This window comes from Anas platyrhynchos, chromosome 3 (assembly GCF_047663525.1).
Source record: "Anas platyrhynchos isolate ZD024472 breed Pekin duck chromosome 3, IASCAAS_PekinDuck_T2T, whole genome shotgun sequence".
NCBI lineage: Eukaryota > Metazoa > Chordata > Aves > Anseriformes > Anatidae > Anas > Anas platyrhynchos.
In genome coordinates, this window is record NC_092589.1 from 18,362,907 (window position 1) to 18,380,853 (window position 17,947).

A 17,947-nucleotide genomic window follows, 5' to 3' on the forward strand; every position below is an offset into this window, starting at 1 on the left:
CAAATGTTCAACCCAGTGCAAGAGGCAATAAGCAGGGTGACTAAATAAAGCATGGAATCATCTCAGCTTTAAAACAAACCATCAGTGTTCCTGGAAGAGGTCTAACCACAGCAACAGAAGTGACAGTGTATGGGTCAAGCCTAAGTAGACGGTGTGACCAAAGACCACTTGAACTCAGCCATTTGTCCTAGCAGATAAAGCCCAGACAAGCCAGGATGTTAAACTGCCTTCAGAGGTTACTATTTCATGTCAATAGTGTCATCTTTTTCTGCCTCTTTCTAATGCTCCTAATTTGACTTGCAGTATTTTATCTAAGCAAATTAAAAAAAAAAATTGGAAACAAAAATATTCTGGCATTTTGAAATGTTGGACTGTGTTGTGATGACAAAGTTCCCAGGCCCCAGAATTTCTCAGGGCTTGATTAAAGCAACTGATGCTGGAAACAAGATGCCCCTCATCATGCAGCTTTGTCCTTTGACCTTTCAAAAAAACAAAAACGGGAGTTAGGGGGGAAGGGATAGCACTGATAAAATATGAACTAGTGCTCTGATGTATTTATACCCAAAGAAGGGCCATGGGAAGTGATTCTCCTCAGGAGGATATGCTGTGGAGAGACGTACAGGCAAGCAGGGGCAGCTGGAGAAGCTACCACAAGCAGCAGCTTGCCTTTATCTGGGCACACAACACTGGCCCAAGCATTGACTGTCCTTTCTTATGGAAAATAAAGCAAATCAACTCCAAAGGCAGTTTTGGTTACTCTGTTTGGGTTCACCTGGTTCTGGGGGAAAACACCTTCACAAGGGGCAGCCCAGCAGGAGCTGCAGCCTTCAGCAGCTGTCCCCAGCTTCCATTCAGCACAGAGCACCCCACGCAGCTCCCACCAGTTGCTTCCACTGGAACCAGGTGAACCACTGGGAAATCCTGTGTATGTGTGGAAGATGTATCTTGAAGTTTATGAGGTAACAGACAGCTCTCTTCTGTCCCTACAGGTCTATAGATATATTCTGCACCTGGGATGGGGCAATCCTGGATATACGTACAGACAGGGGGATGAGGGGGTGTAAAGCAGCCCCACAGAAAGGGATCGGGGGGTTCGGTCGATGGCAAGTTGACTGTGAGCTAACTGTGTGCCCTGGCAGCCAAAAGGGCCAACCATGTCCTGGGGTGCATCGAGCATGGCATTGCTGGCCAGCTGAAGGGAGCGACTGTCCCCTCTGCTCTGCGCTGGTGTGGTCTCACCTTGAGGTGAGAGGTGGGCACCACAGTATAAGAAGGAAATAAAACTATTAAAGAGTGTCCAAAGAAGGACTACAAAGCTGGTGAAGTGCCTAGAGGGCAAGATGTGTGAGGAGCAGCTGAGGGCCCTGGGTTTGTTCAGCCCACACAGAGCAGGCTGAGGGGAGGCCTCATGGCGGCCTGCAGCTCCCTCACGAGGGGAGCGGAGGGGCAGGCGCTGAGCTCTGCTCTCTGGGGACAGCGACAGGACCCGAGGGAACGGCATGGAGCTGGGACAGGGGAGGGTCAGGCTGGGGGTTAGGGAAAGGGTCTGCACCCAGAGGGTGGTCGGGCACTGGGACAGGCTCCCCAGGGAAGGAGAAAGGGATGTTTGTTGAAGATATTCAAACCCTGTCCCTGTCAAGTAAACCTCAGCAAACAACCTGCACCTGGCAGCACCACAGTAAGTCCGTACAGAAAGGGTAATGTATATTTTAGCAGAGCAGAGATCTGATGTGCACACACCCTGCTGCCATGGCACGAGAAGTTCCTCTTGTTGACTGCAGCGCTGGCTCCTGGGACATCCCAAAGCAGTCACTTTCCCTCATGACTCTTCAACTCGTTGTTTTATCACCACCACTATGCAAAAGCACACAGCTTTTTCATGTAACCAGCAACAAGGGCAGAGGAAGAAGCTTTCATGCCCCTCTACAAACCCCAAGGGCACGTGCCCTGTCACTTTTCCCTGCGGGAGAGCTCCCAGCACTGTCTCACATTTCGGGCAGCCCAGGGGAATGGGAACACCTCCGGGGTGACCCCACCGGGCTGCAACCCGAGCCCCTGAGCCTGCTGCCAGCTGCCCTTTCACCACATGACTTTCAGTATCGACCCCGCCACCGTGTCTGCTAGGAGAGGGAGAAAAACCAACTAACCAAACAACAACAAACGTAACGTCAAATATTTTTCAGCAGTGCAAGCCATGGCAGCCTTCCCCCGCAATCCATGCTGGTTGCCATCTAGAGCACGTCCCTGAGTGACTGCAGCCTGCTGCTACAGGCAGGGTGGATGCACGTAGCCAATTTATATTAATGTATAGGCAAACAGCAGCCATCCACAGCTACGTCTGTAACAAGATGTGGTGCAGCCCAGTAAAAATAGGTCTGTGGAGCGAAAGAGTCGTGGGTGAACAATCGCCCACGCTAGATGTGTCTGGGAGGTCTCACTTCACATCAGCTCAAGCAGAGATGTGCACGATGTCCATCAGCAGTCGGGGCACAGTAAGCGTGCTTCCACAGCCTGCTTGCCAGGTTAGCATCAGCCACAGTGAATCCAGCTCACATGTCCCAGAACTGCCCTGCATGGGTGGTAATGTAGAAAATGAGGAGACACTGCAGATTTTCATAGCTGATGACTGGCTGGCAGCAATAGCCAGTGAACTATCAGAAAACTGAGCGTTTCACACGGTGCAAAGGGCACAGATCCTTCCCCTTTCAGATACTGACACTCTTCCAACATGAGAGGCAGACTTGTCTGAGAGCCAGAAAAGGCTTTAAAACCCTTCTTACCCTGCTCCCTTACTCTGCTCCTCTGATGCAACCTGTCACAGGCATCTCTTCTTCTGTGGGCACTCAGGATAGCAGAAAACCAATCATGTACTCTCTTCCAGAAAACAATTAAGATGTCATTAGCAAAGAAAAAAATGGAAGAGGACAAATTACCTTGCTCTCTTTGAGAAGCCCACAGAGGCATCACTAGCACGTGGTTACAGATAATACGATCAGCTACACCAAGCTTGTAAGCTAGTGCTGCTTGCTACAAGAAGTCACACCTTAGGAGCACAGCCAAAGGGGTCTGCAGCATCAACGTGATCCTCCTCCACATGGTACATGGATATATATATCCATATCCTCCACTGATGCCTGCTGAGTGCAAGGCTCTACACAGAGGACCTCTACCTACCTTGTCAGACATGCCAAACACTGCATGCATTGCTGATAACAAGCCTATTGCCACTTAGGCTGATGTCCAAGCACACGGGTTCAGGGTTTGTTTGTTGACTTTAGGGCAGGGTGAGGGGGGTGAACACTGTTCTGTTTTGTTTCCAAATTCAGAGCTGCCTTCTTGAGGAACAGGATGGGAAATGAGAGAGGAAGGAAGGAAATCACTAATAAAATCATTCAAGTCAGTAGAAGAAACAAGCTATACAGAAATAAGTATTCGTGACTTTAAGGAGTAGATCTTTACATGTAGCTTGTCTCAAAAAGACTGCAGACACAGTTATGACAGCACCATTACAACAGAGGTGAAAGCACAAAAACACTACAGTATACTAAACACAGGAATAAAGAAGACTGTTTGAAAGCTCAATCTGTGCTAAGAGAAGATCACAATCGAAAAGTCAGTGTAATATACAAAATAGCTTTCAGACTGAGAAACACACCTTATCACAGTGCTTCCATTATTTTCCTACAATAATTCAGATGCTTTTCCTAGTAAAAAGTTTAACGGAACAGCAAGCAAATAAGTGAGCTGAGGTATGTGAGAGTACAGGACAGGAAAATATGATTTGAACAGAATTTATTGGAAATGGGTTAATAAATAGGAAATATTGGCATCAATGATTTCAGCAAAGCACCAAGAAATTTGAAAGATACCCAAATTCAAGGTAGGCTTGGCACCTCCCACCAGCAGCAACCACGGGCTGCTGGAGGAAAACACCTCTGTGGGTTACAACACACTTGCTGTAGGTACAAACTCCAGTTTCAACCACAAGGCTGGCACCTCTGCTGAACTCACACAGAGCTCTTCATAGCTTACACTTGTACAGTTACTCCAACAATAGACTGCTCTGGCAGGTACCCTAATGATTATATCTTCCCTAGCAGTGAGGGTACCACGTGTCAATTCCAAACATCATTATATGACCCAGTTCAGAAAATTAGCACAGGCAAAAGATTGTTTTATTTACTTTTTAAATTTATCCTCAAACAAATGAGTTCCTTTAAAGAAAAAAAAAGGCACAAGACACCCTAGAATAGACGTCTAGAACATCAAGCTGACTATTTAAGCCTAGCAAAATTGTAAGTAGAAACAAGGCCCTTTACAGTAACAAGTCAGCCAGCTTTGTAAAGGATCCATCACAGTTAGCTCTACCCAGCTTAGTACTAAATAAAAACACAGGGTGACAGAAGTGACTTGGACGCTTGCCAGAAGTGGTATTTCTGAACTATCCCTGGTCATAAGTGAAGAGTTAATCGATTTCCATATACAACTGTTTCACACATGGGAGGAGGGGAGTCCATGAAAATAACAGGGTTTTCTTAATTTCCTCGTGAATTTCAAACTCTACTCAACTCCCTCCCCCCAGGCCTCACCTTGCCATGGCTTCTCTCCACCTTTCGGAAACATTTGTTCAAGGAGAGGTTGTGTCGGACAGAGTTCTTCCACCCCGTCGGTGCTGTGGCAAAGTAGGGGAAGCGCTCCAGGATCCAGCTGTAGATTTCTTTGACTGGGAGGCTCTTGTTGGGGGAGTGCTCGATGGCCATATAGATGAGGAGGCTGAAGGAATAAGGGGGTTTGGAAGTCGATGATTTTTTCTCTGGGTTCTGGTAGCAGGATGGTGAGAAGGATGGCACGCTGTCACCCTCTATGTCATACAAAGGGCTAACAATTGGAAGACCCTCGCTTCCAAGGCTGAAGTTTGTGAGAAGGTTAGTACTTTCGTGCAGCCAGTTCAAATTTGTGAGTTCGTCATCAGTTGAATCGCTGTCCACCACCGTGGCCTTGGGCCTCCCAGCATCTCCTGCTTCAGGCAAGCTTCCCATCCTGTGGACCTGCCTTAGTCCTGCAGCTTTTTCTGCTCCTGGCGTTTTAGCTTTCCTGTCCGGAGTCATTCCAGTGACTGGACCCATTTAGCTTTATTGGTCTGCAACAGAGGAGAAAGAAATCAATGCAAAACTTCAAAATCACGTTCAGTGTCAGCCCAAGCTGAAAAATTCCCAAGGAAACGTGATACCATACTGACCCATGCTGTGGTCACTGAGGAGAGACAGGGTTAAAAAGAAAAAACAAAAACCTCTTGTAAACCCTCTTATCTCGCCCGGCTTACAGCCAGAACTCACAGTAAGCCCTTGGAAACTGCTCTACTTGTCTTGAAATTTCAATTTGGACACCGAAATAACAGCTATCGGTGTCAACATCTGAAAGAGACCTCAACAGGTAGGATCTAAACCATTCTGTTCTCACATTAAGTCTTTAATTATATTCATTACATTGTAAATTAACCCTATTTAGAAGTGCTTGCTTTTGATTCCTGGAGAGGAAAAAATAAGTTGCAAAACTTAAATAGCAGGCAGTCAACTTGCGGTCCTGGTGCAAATTACGTCTGTACAACCCCCTGCAAGTCCCAGTCATTCCTAGGCACTCCCTCACACTGCAGAGCTTTAAAACAAGCCACCAAGCAAACTGCTATGCTAACAGCTGCTTTTTTTCTGCTGATGTAACCATGTCAGAACCTCGCTGCACCTAAAGCTTTGGCCAACACAGCTGTATCAGAAGCACAGATCACTTTACACACGTGGCTATACCAGCCTTCTATAAACATAAGGCTCTGCAGCTACTGATGCAGAAGTCACCTCACCAGGCAGTGCAATGCACATTAGCGATGTCTTCTTACATTTTTTTGCAGTATTTGCATGAACACATGGCTTTGTGCACTTGGATCTTCTCCTGCAGAGGACATGGAGACAAGGACCTGCTCAGCCTTGTACAAGGGCAAACTGTCAGAGCAAGTCTACTGCTGCTAAGATTTCAATGGAAATTATCACATCAATAAGAGTGTTTAGACAATTTTTAGTTAAGTGCTCCACTCTCAGATGGACTTATTAATACAATTTTCTTTGTTTGTTGTTCTAATTCAAGAACAAATACTCTAAGGGGAGAGATTAGTAAGTTTTCTTTATGTTGGAGGAGAGCAACAGAAGAGCAAGGTGCAATGTGGTGACACAGAATCTGCTCCTCCTCCAGAAAAGCACTGTTCCCTATAAGCAATTTCTTCTTGTCATCTGCCTGTAGTCTTTCATGCAGCTACTGGCAAGCTTTCCTTGCTTGCCCCTTTTTTATCAGGGGATACCTTACCAGTCCCTTTATGTCGGGGGGCTATGTGAGCTGGAGAAATCAAAGATCCAGACCCCAAAAAGGTGATCTGCCTTGCACGCTGTGGACCAACAACTCCACCTTCTCCAGAAAACAAAATCTGTACTTACACAGTGCTAGAAACCATCCCCCAAAATTCAATTTATGTGCAGGGACAGGCATTATTAACTATTAGCTCAGTCATTAAAAATAAAACAAAGCAAACTGCTCAAATAGCTTCTCAAAAGTAACTTTGCTCTCTCTACAATTTACTTTTTCCCCTAAGTTGGTGGATGCTGGCTTTAAAACAGAGCAATTTATACACGTCTATGTTACTTTTTCAACCCTTCCTTAAATAAAAAACAAAGGAACAGTGATAAAACCCATAAAGTGAAACAAACCCAAATTCTGCCATAAAGTTTCACCATTTTCCTTACACAGGACAACATTACTCCCTTGTCCTGTGTCCTTTTACCTATCTATGTACTAGCTGCCACTGCTCACTGTGTACTGATTTCAGTACTTGGTGCAGAACACATGAAATTTCCCTTTGCGAGTCTCTGATCAGCACAGGAGATCAGAACCATGTACACACAAACAAACTTAGGTCACTGTATTTATTCCTTTCCTGAACATGAGGCAACAGAGTCTGTTTTAAAATGCAAACATGGCCCAGACACCCCAAAGTGTAGAGAAAAGGGAAACATTAACTTAACCTGGCCCTTCAAATTAGGTCAGCATTGTGGCACCCACATGCTTTTTGTTTGTGTGCTGTTATGTGCTAGCAGAGGACCATTAGAATAATTAATATTCTACTTTAAATTCTTTACAGCAATGTATTTATAGTAAATAATATACAATGTTTCCCTCAATAGATGCACTACGAAAAGGCACGTTTTAGAACATCTTTGCTGCCCATCTCTGCTATGAACAACCAAGGGTTTGTGGACACAGACGCTCCAGTGGGAACAGCACAGTAAGAGCAAGGCGGGCAGTTCACAAGAAGAAAAGAGCTTGTAAGAAGCCCTCTGGTGCAGACATCATGGTAGATTGTGTACAACTGCACCCTCGAAATATTTCCCAATGTTTCTCTCCGTTATCAGCTAGGAAGGTTGATGCAAGCAGGGTTAGAGGTAAGCTTGCTCTCCAGTGCTCCCACCCCAGCTGAATTAGCAGCACCAATACAAACCATGAAAGAAACCCAGCAGAAAAGCAAGGGTAAGGGTGCGCAAGGCCACCTCGTGAAATTTACCTTCCATTCCTTTTTCCTCTTACTGACACCTTCCCTGCCTCTTCAACCGCTCCTGTGGCAGAAAAAGCCAAGCAGGACAATCCCCTCTGTGTGCCTGCTCTGCCGATGAGACGAGATGAGCTCCGCTCCCCTCTCCTCCTGCTGTCCCCCAGCCTCTCCTTGCCGAAGGATGGCAGGTGGCAGCCCCTCACCAGCCTCTCCAGCTGGCACCCCCAGCACCCAGAAGCCCACTGCTATTGCCATGGGGACAGCCCCAGCCCTGCAAGCGGAGCCAGGACTCAGCCCCCAGCCTTCCAAAGGCAGAAGCCTGAAACACACCTCTACAAACACCAGCTCGGTGCTTCGCCCTGCCAGTACGTGCACAGCAGTACAGAGCAGTGCCATTACCATTAACACCCACAACGAAAAGCAGGAGTATTCAAAGCCTAAGGGCAGCACGTACCCAAATGCCAACCCATTCAAGCACCCGTTCTGGTGAGCACCTTCAGAACAAAGCCTGCCAAAACACCTCCTCAAAAACAAAGCACTGCAATGGACGTACGCATCATTTTGCAACGTAATTATATACAGAGGACTAGGATTCTGGGATAAGATGATTAAAAGGCTGCAAAGCCAACTGAGGGTGCTCGACTAAAAGCTTGGAAGCACCAGAAAGAAGATGAAAGATGCAGCCTCCTTTCCAGCACTGGTGATTTTGGTATCACTTGAGAGTGCACGGGAAAGCCAGGCACAGAGCTCCCTTCTAACAGTGCCAAGTCCCGGTAAGTCCTGCTCCACACACCACCCACAGAGCAGGGCAGACTCAGGCTGTAGGTGTACTGAGGTAGCAATCGGGTTTAGAGAAACCCCAACGCACCTGAGGGGGATATTCAGTGTCACGAGACACTGTGCACGGTGCTGTTGCTGAAGAAACCAACCCACACTGCCCGGTAATTAGTTACCAGTGCATCAGAAACGGACTACTGGGTCGCAGCAGCTTTTAGCAAGCAGCGGGGGAGATGCCTGCTTCTTTTCTGAGCAATGAGTTCCGAGTTGGAAAATCCGCAGAGTTCAAGAAAAATCTGTCTGCTCCGAACACGGAGAATATCTCTGCACATCCCTGAAGTGCCTGTGGGAAGCGTGTCCTCTGTGTTCTCTGGACACTGACTCCACTTCCATCGTGGCTATTCTGAACAGACAGGACATGGATCTACTTATTTACAATAGGAAGGGGAGAGGGAAAAAAATCAATACAAAAAACATCAATACAAAAAAGCACTTACAGAACAAAATGGTTTTTACAATCTTCTTTCAAAGTCAAGAGCTCACTTTGAGAGGTGTTGGGGGCTGAAAGGCACCCGGTATAGCAGGTGAGGGCTTGAAAGCCAGAGTAAGCACAACACAAGGCACAGTTTTGTCAACAGGTGCCTTGCTGAAGTCCCAGCTCCAGAAGAGTCCAGTGAGGAAGCAGTAGCAGCAGTACTGGAGGTAACCACATGCAGCCACTGCTTTATCACCGCAGCTGCTGCAGGCAACACACAAACTGAGCTCTTTCTGCCTAGACTCAACAGCCCAGAGAAAAAGCATTCGACCTCTTGTTAAAAAGGAAAAAAAAAAAAAAAAAAAAGCAAAATTCTACTTTTTTTTGTGTTGTGTTATTGTGTGAGCAGAGCTGCTGCTTGACCCATCTTCACTTCCCATCTGACACCACCGTGATGAAAGGTGCCACAGAGCATCTGTGAGCACACCCAGGCCCCAGGGCAGAGAGACCCCCTCCAGAATTAGCCTTGCCCCTTTGATTCTGTAGGGCCAGCCAAGCAACCAGGTCCCATCAGCTAGCAGTGCCTTTGGGAAGACCTGCAAACTGCTAGCAGTGCAGTCATTTCCCTCTAGAGTTAGAAAAAGACCATGCACTGAGTAACAGAGCATGGTTTTAATGCAGGGGAAGAGACTTTTAAAGGTCTCACACTGGTGTCAAATAAGAGCAGCACTGGAACCATGCTCAGTGCAACAAGCTCAGGGCACGCAGCCTGAGTTACAGGTGTATTTGTACAGTCCCTACATAGGTTTGTGCAAACATATACGGGCTCTGTGAGAGTATTTAAAAATACCAGCACATGGTTTTGCTTGCAAGCAACTACACCAGCATTAAACTCTTTTATTGATTTTTCGTATTCCCTTGCATTCATAGGAAACACAGCTACACCAGGGGTTGTCCTGACTTAAACACATCAATGTGTGCATTGTGTTGTTACATGGCACAAGCACACGTATAAATGACTGTCACCACTCACACAAAGTTTGCAATACACTTTCCAGCCAGCACGCTCACAGCAAAGGACCAACGAGAGGCTTTTTTTGTGTGTTAAGGGGAAAAGTAACACAGCTCCCTGCCCGGCTAGTGAAAACCCATTGATAAAAAGCTGGAAACGTTAAAAGCACCACATTCACATGGCTGCGAGCATTCAGAGCGTGGCACCAGCCCATTTTTCCATCGATTTAACCTTCTCCCCTCCCTCCTCCCCTTTATCCCAGGCTCCTCTCCACTTCACAGCATTGTTCCTCAGGCTGGGGTCAGAGTCAAGTCTCTAAAGCGCTGCAAAAGGCCTATATTTGATTACAATGCTGTGTGATGTCACGTATCCAAGACAACTACAGCACTATGGTCTCCTGAGGACAAAACTACCTCTTGGTGACAGATTTCAGCAGCCTGGCATGCAACTGCATGCATCCGTGGGCTCCAGGCTGGGCAGCTGTGCTCCCAGCAAAGCAGGGCACCAGCACCCTGCCCACTCCTCCTCCTGCCGTGGAAGCCAGGAGAACTGAAGGGTGATTGTTTCAGGTGGTTATCAGCCTCTCCGATTCAGTCTGCCACACAGAGAACCTGTGAACTTCTGCATTTCTTCCTGGCAAAAGAAAACAGAGGGGCTCCAGGTGCAACAGTTCCAAGCTTCTCCCATTTTAATGTCAATAACCTCCCACACCCTTTCATCTAATTAAGGGCAGGGGTTAAAAAAAATAAACTAATAAAAACTGATGAAAGGATCTGATATTAACAGAAGCCAAAATACACTCAGCATAATTTGAAAAGGGAAGGGGATAAAACCTTATCATAGCCCTGGAAAGGAAACAGACATTTTATCCAACATCTAATTTGTATTAAAAATGTTTGTTAATTAAATATACATACATACACACACATTTTTGGGATTAAAATAAGTATTTTGAATGAAAACAATAATGTAAGCTCAGATAGGCCCAGGATACTGGACCCTGCAGGCCTCATCCATCGCAGCAGTGCCTTTGGACCGTCTGAAATTGTGCTGTGAAGGGCTGCAGCCAGCTTGGGACATGGTTCCTCCTGCCTCGGATTTAAAATGTGCACGTGAAAGCAGTCCAGGTATAACAGAGAAACTGGGAAGTAAAACAAACAAACCAGGGAAATCTAAACCATTTAAGAGAACTTGGGTGTCACTGAAGGTGGAAAAGCTTGGTGGGTTTTTCGTTTGTTTTTAAATAGGAAAAGCGCTTTATGTCCAATAGCAAAGCTGCTTAAATTCAGTACACTGTTTGCTAAATGAACTAAAACACACACAGACGTGAGCCACTGCTATGTTCAGAAATGCATCATTTGAACAAGTGTATTGCCATGTAGGGCTGATGCTGATTGTTTTCATGATAACTGTTACAGGTTTCTCTATCATCCCCTTGAACCAGAAGTGAATATTCTTTTAGCTACATTTCAGCTACTTTCAGTAACAATTTACCACTACTAGCAATGTTATGTTTTCCATATCACTTTTCTGCCTTCTTCAGCCTTAAAGCACCAGAATTTCTCATTTTCCGCTGAAAACCAACACGCTCGAGCTTCACCTGAAGTGACCCTTATGCAAGATTTAATTTACAAGCACCATTGGTGCCTAACACAAAATACCCTTCACATTACGACTTCGTAATTGACGAGCTTTTGCAGATTGCTATTTCCCTGCTACCAAAGTGCAGGTTTTCCTCCCAGCTGTCAGGCCCAGGCACATTTTGAGAGGGCTTTTCAGGAACTCTCCCTGCGCGGGACAGGCCCGACTTCTGCACTGCTGCTTGATTTTCCTTTTAGCCGTATCCCAAAAGCAGCTGTTAGCATCGATGTATCTTGATGCAGGCCAAATATACAAACACCACCTGCTGCCATCCTCAGAAGCACTCAGGCACTCCCAACTCCGTTGAATTTGGCTTTCTGTATTAAAATTCCACCAGAAGAATCCCTCTGCTAACAATGGCTGGGGCACAAGATGATCCTTTCTTCCCCACAGCAATCAGACGCTGGAACAACTGGGCCAACCCAGCTCATCATCACAGAGAGACCTGCGGGCTGCCGGCACACCTTCAGATGAAATCCGACGGATGATGCAAGTTTCTCTGACTGCAGAGGAAAGGCAGCTGTGCCAACAGGTAGGTTACTGAGGCACCAGCTGACATCTGACACTTCTCAGACTGCACAGCCAAGAGTCCAAAAGCAAATGAGCTCGTACTTTGACTGGTCAACATCCCTACACCAAGTGACACTTTCTGATTGCTGGTCCAGGGATTTTGGCTCACTGGCCAGAGGATGAGGGTTGAGCAATTGCTCCTGCTGTTTGGCAACCAGCTTCCCAGCTCCCACTCCCAGTTTGAGTTTGTGTGAGCTTTTCAGTCACCGAGCAATCTTCGCAGGCAGTAATTAGCTTTTAGGCGACTACACACTTGTCCCGAATGCAAGCACAACGCAGTGCAGCAACAGGGTGTTGAAAAGGAAGCAAACAGCAACCACACATTAACCAGGAAACTACAAGTAGCTACAAAGTGCAAGACAAGAGCGTACTAAAAATGATCCAAAAAAAAAGGCAAAAAAAAAAAACAAAAAAAAAAACCAGCATGGTCCCTCTACCAGAGGCAGGATTTGGAAGCACGTCAGGTCTCACTTTGTGAAGCACACAGCCCATCCCCAAAAAAGCAAGTGCATTTCATGTAGCACACACAGGTGGGGCGCTCACCTGGTGGAAAATGAGTGAAATAATACAAAGATGGAGTAGAAGCACCTGAGTACCCCCAATCCAATGCTTAATAGATGGAAAACATGGTCACTCCGGCAGGGTCAGAGGTATCCAGGGATGCTGTTGAGGCACATTGAGCAATGCCAACCAGTAGCTCTGACACTGAGCCGTGCTCAGTGCCAACAGGGGGGAAGGACAGCACTGCCTCTCTTAGAGATGCATTTCTAACTTGTTCCTTTCGTAAGTCCCAGAGAAGAGGTGGTACTGGTGGTACCCAGCTTGGACTAAACTGCCATCCTGTAGGACAGCCAGCGGGGGTACCACAGGGGCAAGCAGACCACATGGGGACTTTCTGCCAGCAGGAACGGGGTGAAAGCAAGCACAACTCATACTTGAATCCTTGTAGAGGGCACAGAGAGAGAGATTTCTACAGCAGCAGCAGCTAATTTAATAAGGGAGCTCTTAAGATACCCTAACCTCTGAAGAACAGCAGAGAACTTGAAGTCCAGGTTGAACTTAGGGAAAAAAAAAAAAAAGATTTGAACATAATAGAAAAAAGTAAAAACAACATTGCTGAGTTTTGGTATAAATCATCTGATATACATACAAATCGCAAGCTTCCCTTAAAATGAAACTGGCACTCAGGTAACCATCCTGTAACACTGATAACACAGGTAACCTACACACAACAGCCAGTCCTCCCAGTTACCTCCAGGCAGACCCCCAGGCCCTCAGCAGCTCTTTTCCAGTGCAAGTGGGATCCAATGCTCATGCTTCGGAAGCCCTAACATTTTACAGGAAAGAGACAAAGTACCAGAGGCCACAAGGATGCCATCCAGCATCAGACAGCACTTCCTCTGCAGTACCTAATTCATTACTAAGTGGGTAAGTTGTCTCTTACCTGAACTGTATTTTGCGAGTGCCCTGGAGTATCCGTTTGTGCTTTTACCCAGCACAGGGAGGTAGAGAAAGAAAGCTTATCACCGCTCAACATGTGCTCAGATCAGCAAGTGAGAAGGCACGTGCAATATGGCAGGGAACGGATAAACATGTATTATGTGCAAAGGTCCCTTCAGAGACAGCATAGAAGCATTTCAGACATTTCTTGTTTTACTTGTGGACGTCTTCTCTGGGAGTCAAGGAAGCTGCCAGAGCTGGTACAAGACATGCAGGCAGCACACAAAACCTAAGACAGAAACCAATCCTTGAATTCATGATACCAGGGACCTGGACAAGGTTTGCAGTTTGCAAGTGCACACTTGTCAGCAGACAAAGCAGCGTGTTTACATGAGTCACAAAACACCGATGACAGCAGAATTTCTGCACAGGAAGTTGCACAACACCATCTAATTGTCAAGCAGGAGGCACAGGAGGCAGACTCAACTGCCTCAGTCTATCTACTTCCCTCCAAAAAGGAGGCTGGTTGCAACTAACACTACGACATCTCAGGCATGATCTTATCCATAACGCACCTCATTACATGGGAGGGGGCAGAACAACAAAAAGAAAACTCAAGGAGCCAAATGGAATAAAACGGGCAGAATTCATCACACCTCTGCTAAAAGGTGAAAAGCTGAAGCTGACAGCCTTCACTTACAGGGACAAAAGGCCTAAGGGCTGCTTCTCCTTGATGAAGGGTCTGTGAAGGAAGGCAGCATTTCACACAGCTAATTTTGCACCTTGATGGTGCAGTAAGAATATCCCATTGAAGGATATGGCTTAAGAGGCGTACAGCAACAGCAGCGGTGAGCACACCATCCCCTCTTCCAATGCCCGCATGTTCTGCAACCTCACAGGTTATGGTCCAGCTGGGAGGAAGGCAGAATTACAACCCTAGTGGCAACAGCATCAGAACTGCCACTGTTTTTATGAGAACCAACATCTCCATGCAAGAGCCGTACCACTTTCTCATCAGTTTGAACTAATCCCTGTATGGCCTCTTCAGGTGCCAAGTCATCTTGTTGGCTGAAAGAGTCAGCCTTCGCTCTATGTGATGGTTCTTCAAGGCAACTGAGTTGAGCAGGCAGAGCCTGTTTTCAGTAAAGATGGTAAAAAATGAGATGCCTCTGCTACACTGGCTTGTCAGGCAGTCCTTCTAGTGTGACAGATCCAATACACATCCCTGTATCTGTTAGTTCCTTAATGGACTGGCATGTTCCTATACTGCAATAGCTGTTGGCAACGCTGGCACCTTTCATCATGAACTCCCCAGAGGAAATGGGAAAGCTCTTCAAGAAGCAAGCGTTTGGCAGTTGGAGCTGTTGAATCAGCACACTCCTTGGTTGATGTCCCTTTTGGAATAAAACACTTTAGGGCTAAGCAATACCTACAGAGCTCCTTCAGTACAGCTTGGCCTGCAGCACCTGAAGGGGTCAGAACTTCATCCTGGCAACAAAGACATCAACCAGGTTTCATACCAGTGAAGTCCCCGAGAGCACTTGGAACCACACACCCAGAATGCTGCAAGACCAATGCCTCCAACCCCCAGATCCCTCTGCTCCCAAAGGCAGCACGGCAGCCTGAATGAACATAGCATCCTCTGCAAGCATAAATGTGATGTAGAGCACCAGAGCTCTGCTTATGGGCACATTAAAAAGAAACAAAACAAAACACAGATAAGTCCTACACGTTTTATGTATCTCAAACATATGGTGTTAGAATTCCCATCTCATTTGTATTTCTCCAAAAGCCAAGTCACAGCTTGACAACAGTTTTAGGCCAGCATAAGCAACAACAACTGCCAGAAAAAGCAGTTCCCCCTGTGACCACTCTGGCTGCTCATACCCATCCCTGCACTGACCCAGTCCTTGAGGTGGTGCAGACATCAGTGTGGTGTACCAGACAAAAGGGACAGGTGGGTAAAACCGAGGTGAGGCTTGGACTTACCTTCCTAAGTGGCAGGACTGGACCACATGCTGAGCACCTACACTGGGGTGAAGGCAACATGGGAACAGACAAGCACAGAAATCATGACAACTCACTACCTTATTCCGTCAGCAGCACAAGGGAATTATCCTGCCAAGCACTTTGCACTGAGGCATACAGAAACTATTCCCAAGGTCCAAAGAAGTTGGACATGCATTGAACCTGAGCAGAAGCCATGTTGCTGCAGCCCCATAATGCCTGGTTTAAAAATGATACATACTGGTACTCATTTAAGTTCATTAGCTCAAGCCCTGTGCCACGCTAATTGCCACAGTACAGGTTTCAGGTCAAAGCTGCCTTGTCCAGCTACCTTCTGTAGAGCTTGGGAAATGTCAACTGGCACCTGTCAAAAACAAACATGCACCAACACCACAACGCTGTTCCAAGTTTTGTCAATGTAGGACTGTGCCAGCTTAATTTATCTTGCACAGATTCATCACCACACTAGACTTCTAGGAGAACACAAGACCCCCAAATCCAAAAAACGTAACAGAAGTTGATGGAAATGATTCACACGACGGTACATTGCAAGCCAACCACTATCCAAGTACAATTGGATCTAAGTCACCCATAACAAGATTTGGAGTATACACCACTTGCCACATTTCTTAAAATTACCTTGATCTGTGCCAAACCATGAGTTAGGCACAAACCTAACCAAGTTATCCTCAAAGCATCGAAGTGAAATGTAATTTAGCATTTTTTTTAATGTGTTCTGCGGAATATGTTCATCTCTAGCCTAGCTAACCACTGAAATAGGGACACAGGCTTACTGGGCCCTGCCTTTTTGTTTAGGCTTTAACAGAATCCAAATCTTTATGGACAGAAGCGTGATCCCCCTACAAACTGGGACGCCAGGCGCACGTTCAGGTAACCCACACACACATTACACAGCTCCTCAGCCTGGGGTGCGCTCCAGCACCAGGCTCCACCTCACACAGGTAAAAGCCCCGGGCCTGTGAGCCAGCAGGAGCAGCCCTCAGCCCCGTCAGCTCCTTATCGAGGAGGTTTCCAGAGCCCCCACCTGCCCTGCAGGATGCCCCCAGCCCCCCTCCCGCACCTCCCCGGCGCGCACCCACCTGCATTCCTGGGGAAACTTTCCACCAATTTGGGCAAAGCCGCGCGCAGCAGGATAACCTACAGCGCGTACCGCTCGCTGCACTCCCTAACTACCAAACGAGCAGCTCCAGGATTTTATTTTATACTAAAAAAAAAAATAATAATCAGAAAACACGGAAGAGCGAGGCGAGGCGCGGCTCGGCGGGCCGAAAGCAGGCTCGGGGGAGGGCGAGCCGGCAGGCTGCCTGCCCGCCTGCCTCCTCATTAGCGCTCATCAGCTAACGAGCCCGGCTCCCCGGGGCCGGGCGGGCACAGCCGGGGGTGCGGGAGGAGGAGGAGGAGGAGGAGGAGGAAGAGGAAGAGGAGCCGCCCCCTCGCGCTGCCGGGCAGCGCTTCCTCCCGCCGCCGCACGCCGAGGGCCGGGGCGCCATTTCGGGCCGAGCCGAGCCGTGTGGTGCCGAGCCCAGCCCAGCCCGGCCGAGCCGAGCCGAGCCGGGTGGTGCCGAGCCGTGCCCGCAGCGCTCCGCCGCCGCCGCCCCATTGTCCCCCCTATGCCCCCGCGCGGCGCCCGGCCCGGCCACGCGTCCCCGCCGCCCCCCCCCGGCAGCCTCTTCGCCGCGCCCTGCCTAATAGGAGAAGCCGAAAACCCCTCAGACCCTCCCGAAATAATAAATAAATATATATATATATTTTTCTTTTAAATAAAATGGAGAAAGCAACCGCGGGCGGGTAGCCGGGAGGGGAGGCGGCCGCTCACTCACCGCGGTCATGAAGCCGCGCTGCCGGGAGCGCGGGCACAATATGGCAGCGGGGGATGTGTCAGGGAGCAGCAGCTGCGGCGGCGGCGCCTCCCTCCCCGCCTCCCCATGGCAACCGGGCCCGGCCGCCACCCCTCCGCCGCCTCCCGCCGCCTCCCGCCCCGCCCCGGCACGGCCCGGCCCGGCCCCGGCCCGCCCCGGCCTCCCAGCCCCGTCAGGGAGCACGGCCCGGGGGGGGGAGCCTGGCTCCCGTCGAGGCTCCCCGGCCCTAGCCCTGCCCCCGAGCCAGCGGCCGCCCGGAGAAAGTTTCCTGGGAAGCTTGCTTTGCCCAGAGATTAAATCTGCCTCTTTTATTTTTTTCTTCCCTTGTGTCAACTTGACACACAAGAAGGATCCCGGCAGCAGAAGCCCGCACGCTGCCATGTTTGCTCTGCCTTGCCCCGCATTGTGCTCGCCCGTGCCTTTGGGTCTGAGCCTCGCAGGGCTGCTTGCTCGGCGCACTTAGAGGTTTACAGTGTGATAATAGGAGCTGGGAAATCATTCACAGGCAGCGGGAAGAAGTTTTCTTTTGCACCCATCTGCCGCCACAAAAAAAGTTT

The 17,947-nt window shown here is 48.2% G+C and overlaps 1 protein-coding gene across 3 annotated transcripts in view; it reads right to left on the reverse strand.

Moving 5' to 3' along the window:
- FOXN2 (forkhead box N2) overlaps nucleotides 1-17,499 on the reverse strand; it is a 31,567-nt gene extending 14,068 nt beyond the window's left edge. For 2 of the 3 annotated variants that reach the window (XM_027453612.3, XM_027453610.3), the window contains exons 1-2: nucleotides 17,352-17,499; nucleotides 4,590-5,140 (exon numbers count right to left, since the gene is read on the reverse strand). In XM_027453612.3, the coding sequence (XP_027309413.1) occupies nucleotides 4,590-5,126 (537 nt within the window). In that variant the 5' untranslated portion in view covers nucleotides 5,127-5,140; nucleotides 17,352-17,499. Of the gene's footprint in view, nucleotides 1-4,589; nucleotides 5,141-16,610; nucleotides 16,736-17,351 lie in introns of all 3 variants that reach the window. The other variant, XM_027453611.3, reaches the window with a different exon arrangement.
- Nucleotides 17,500-17,947: the final 448 nt, after the last annotated feature.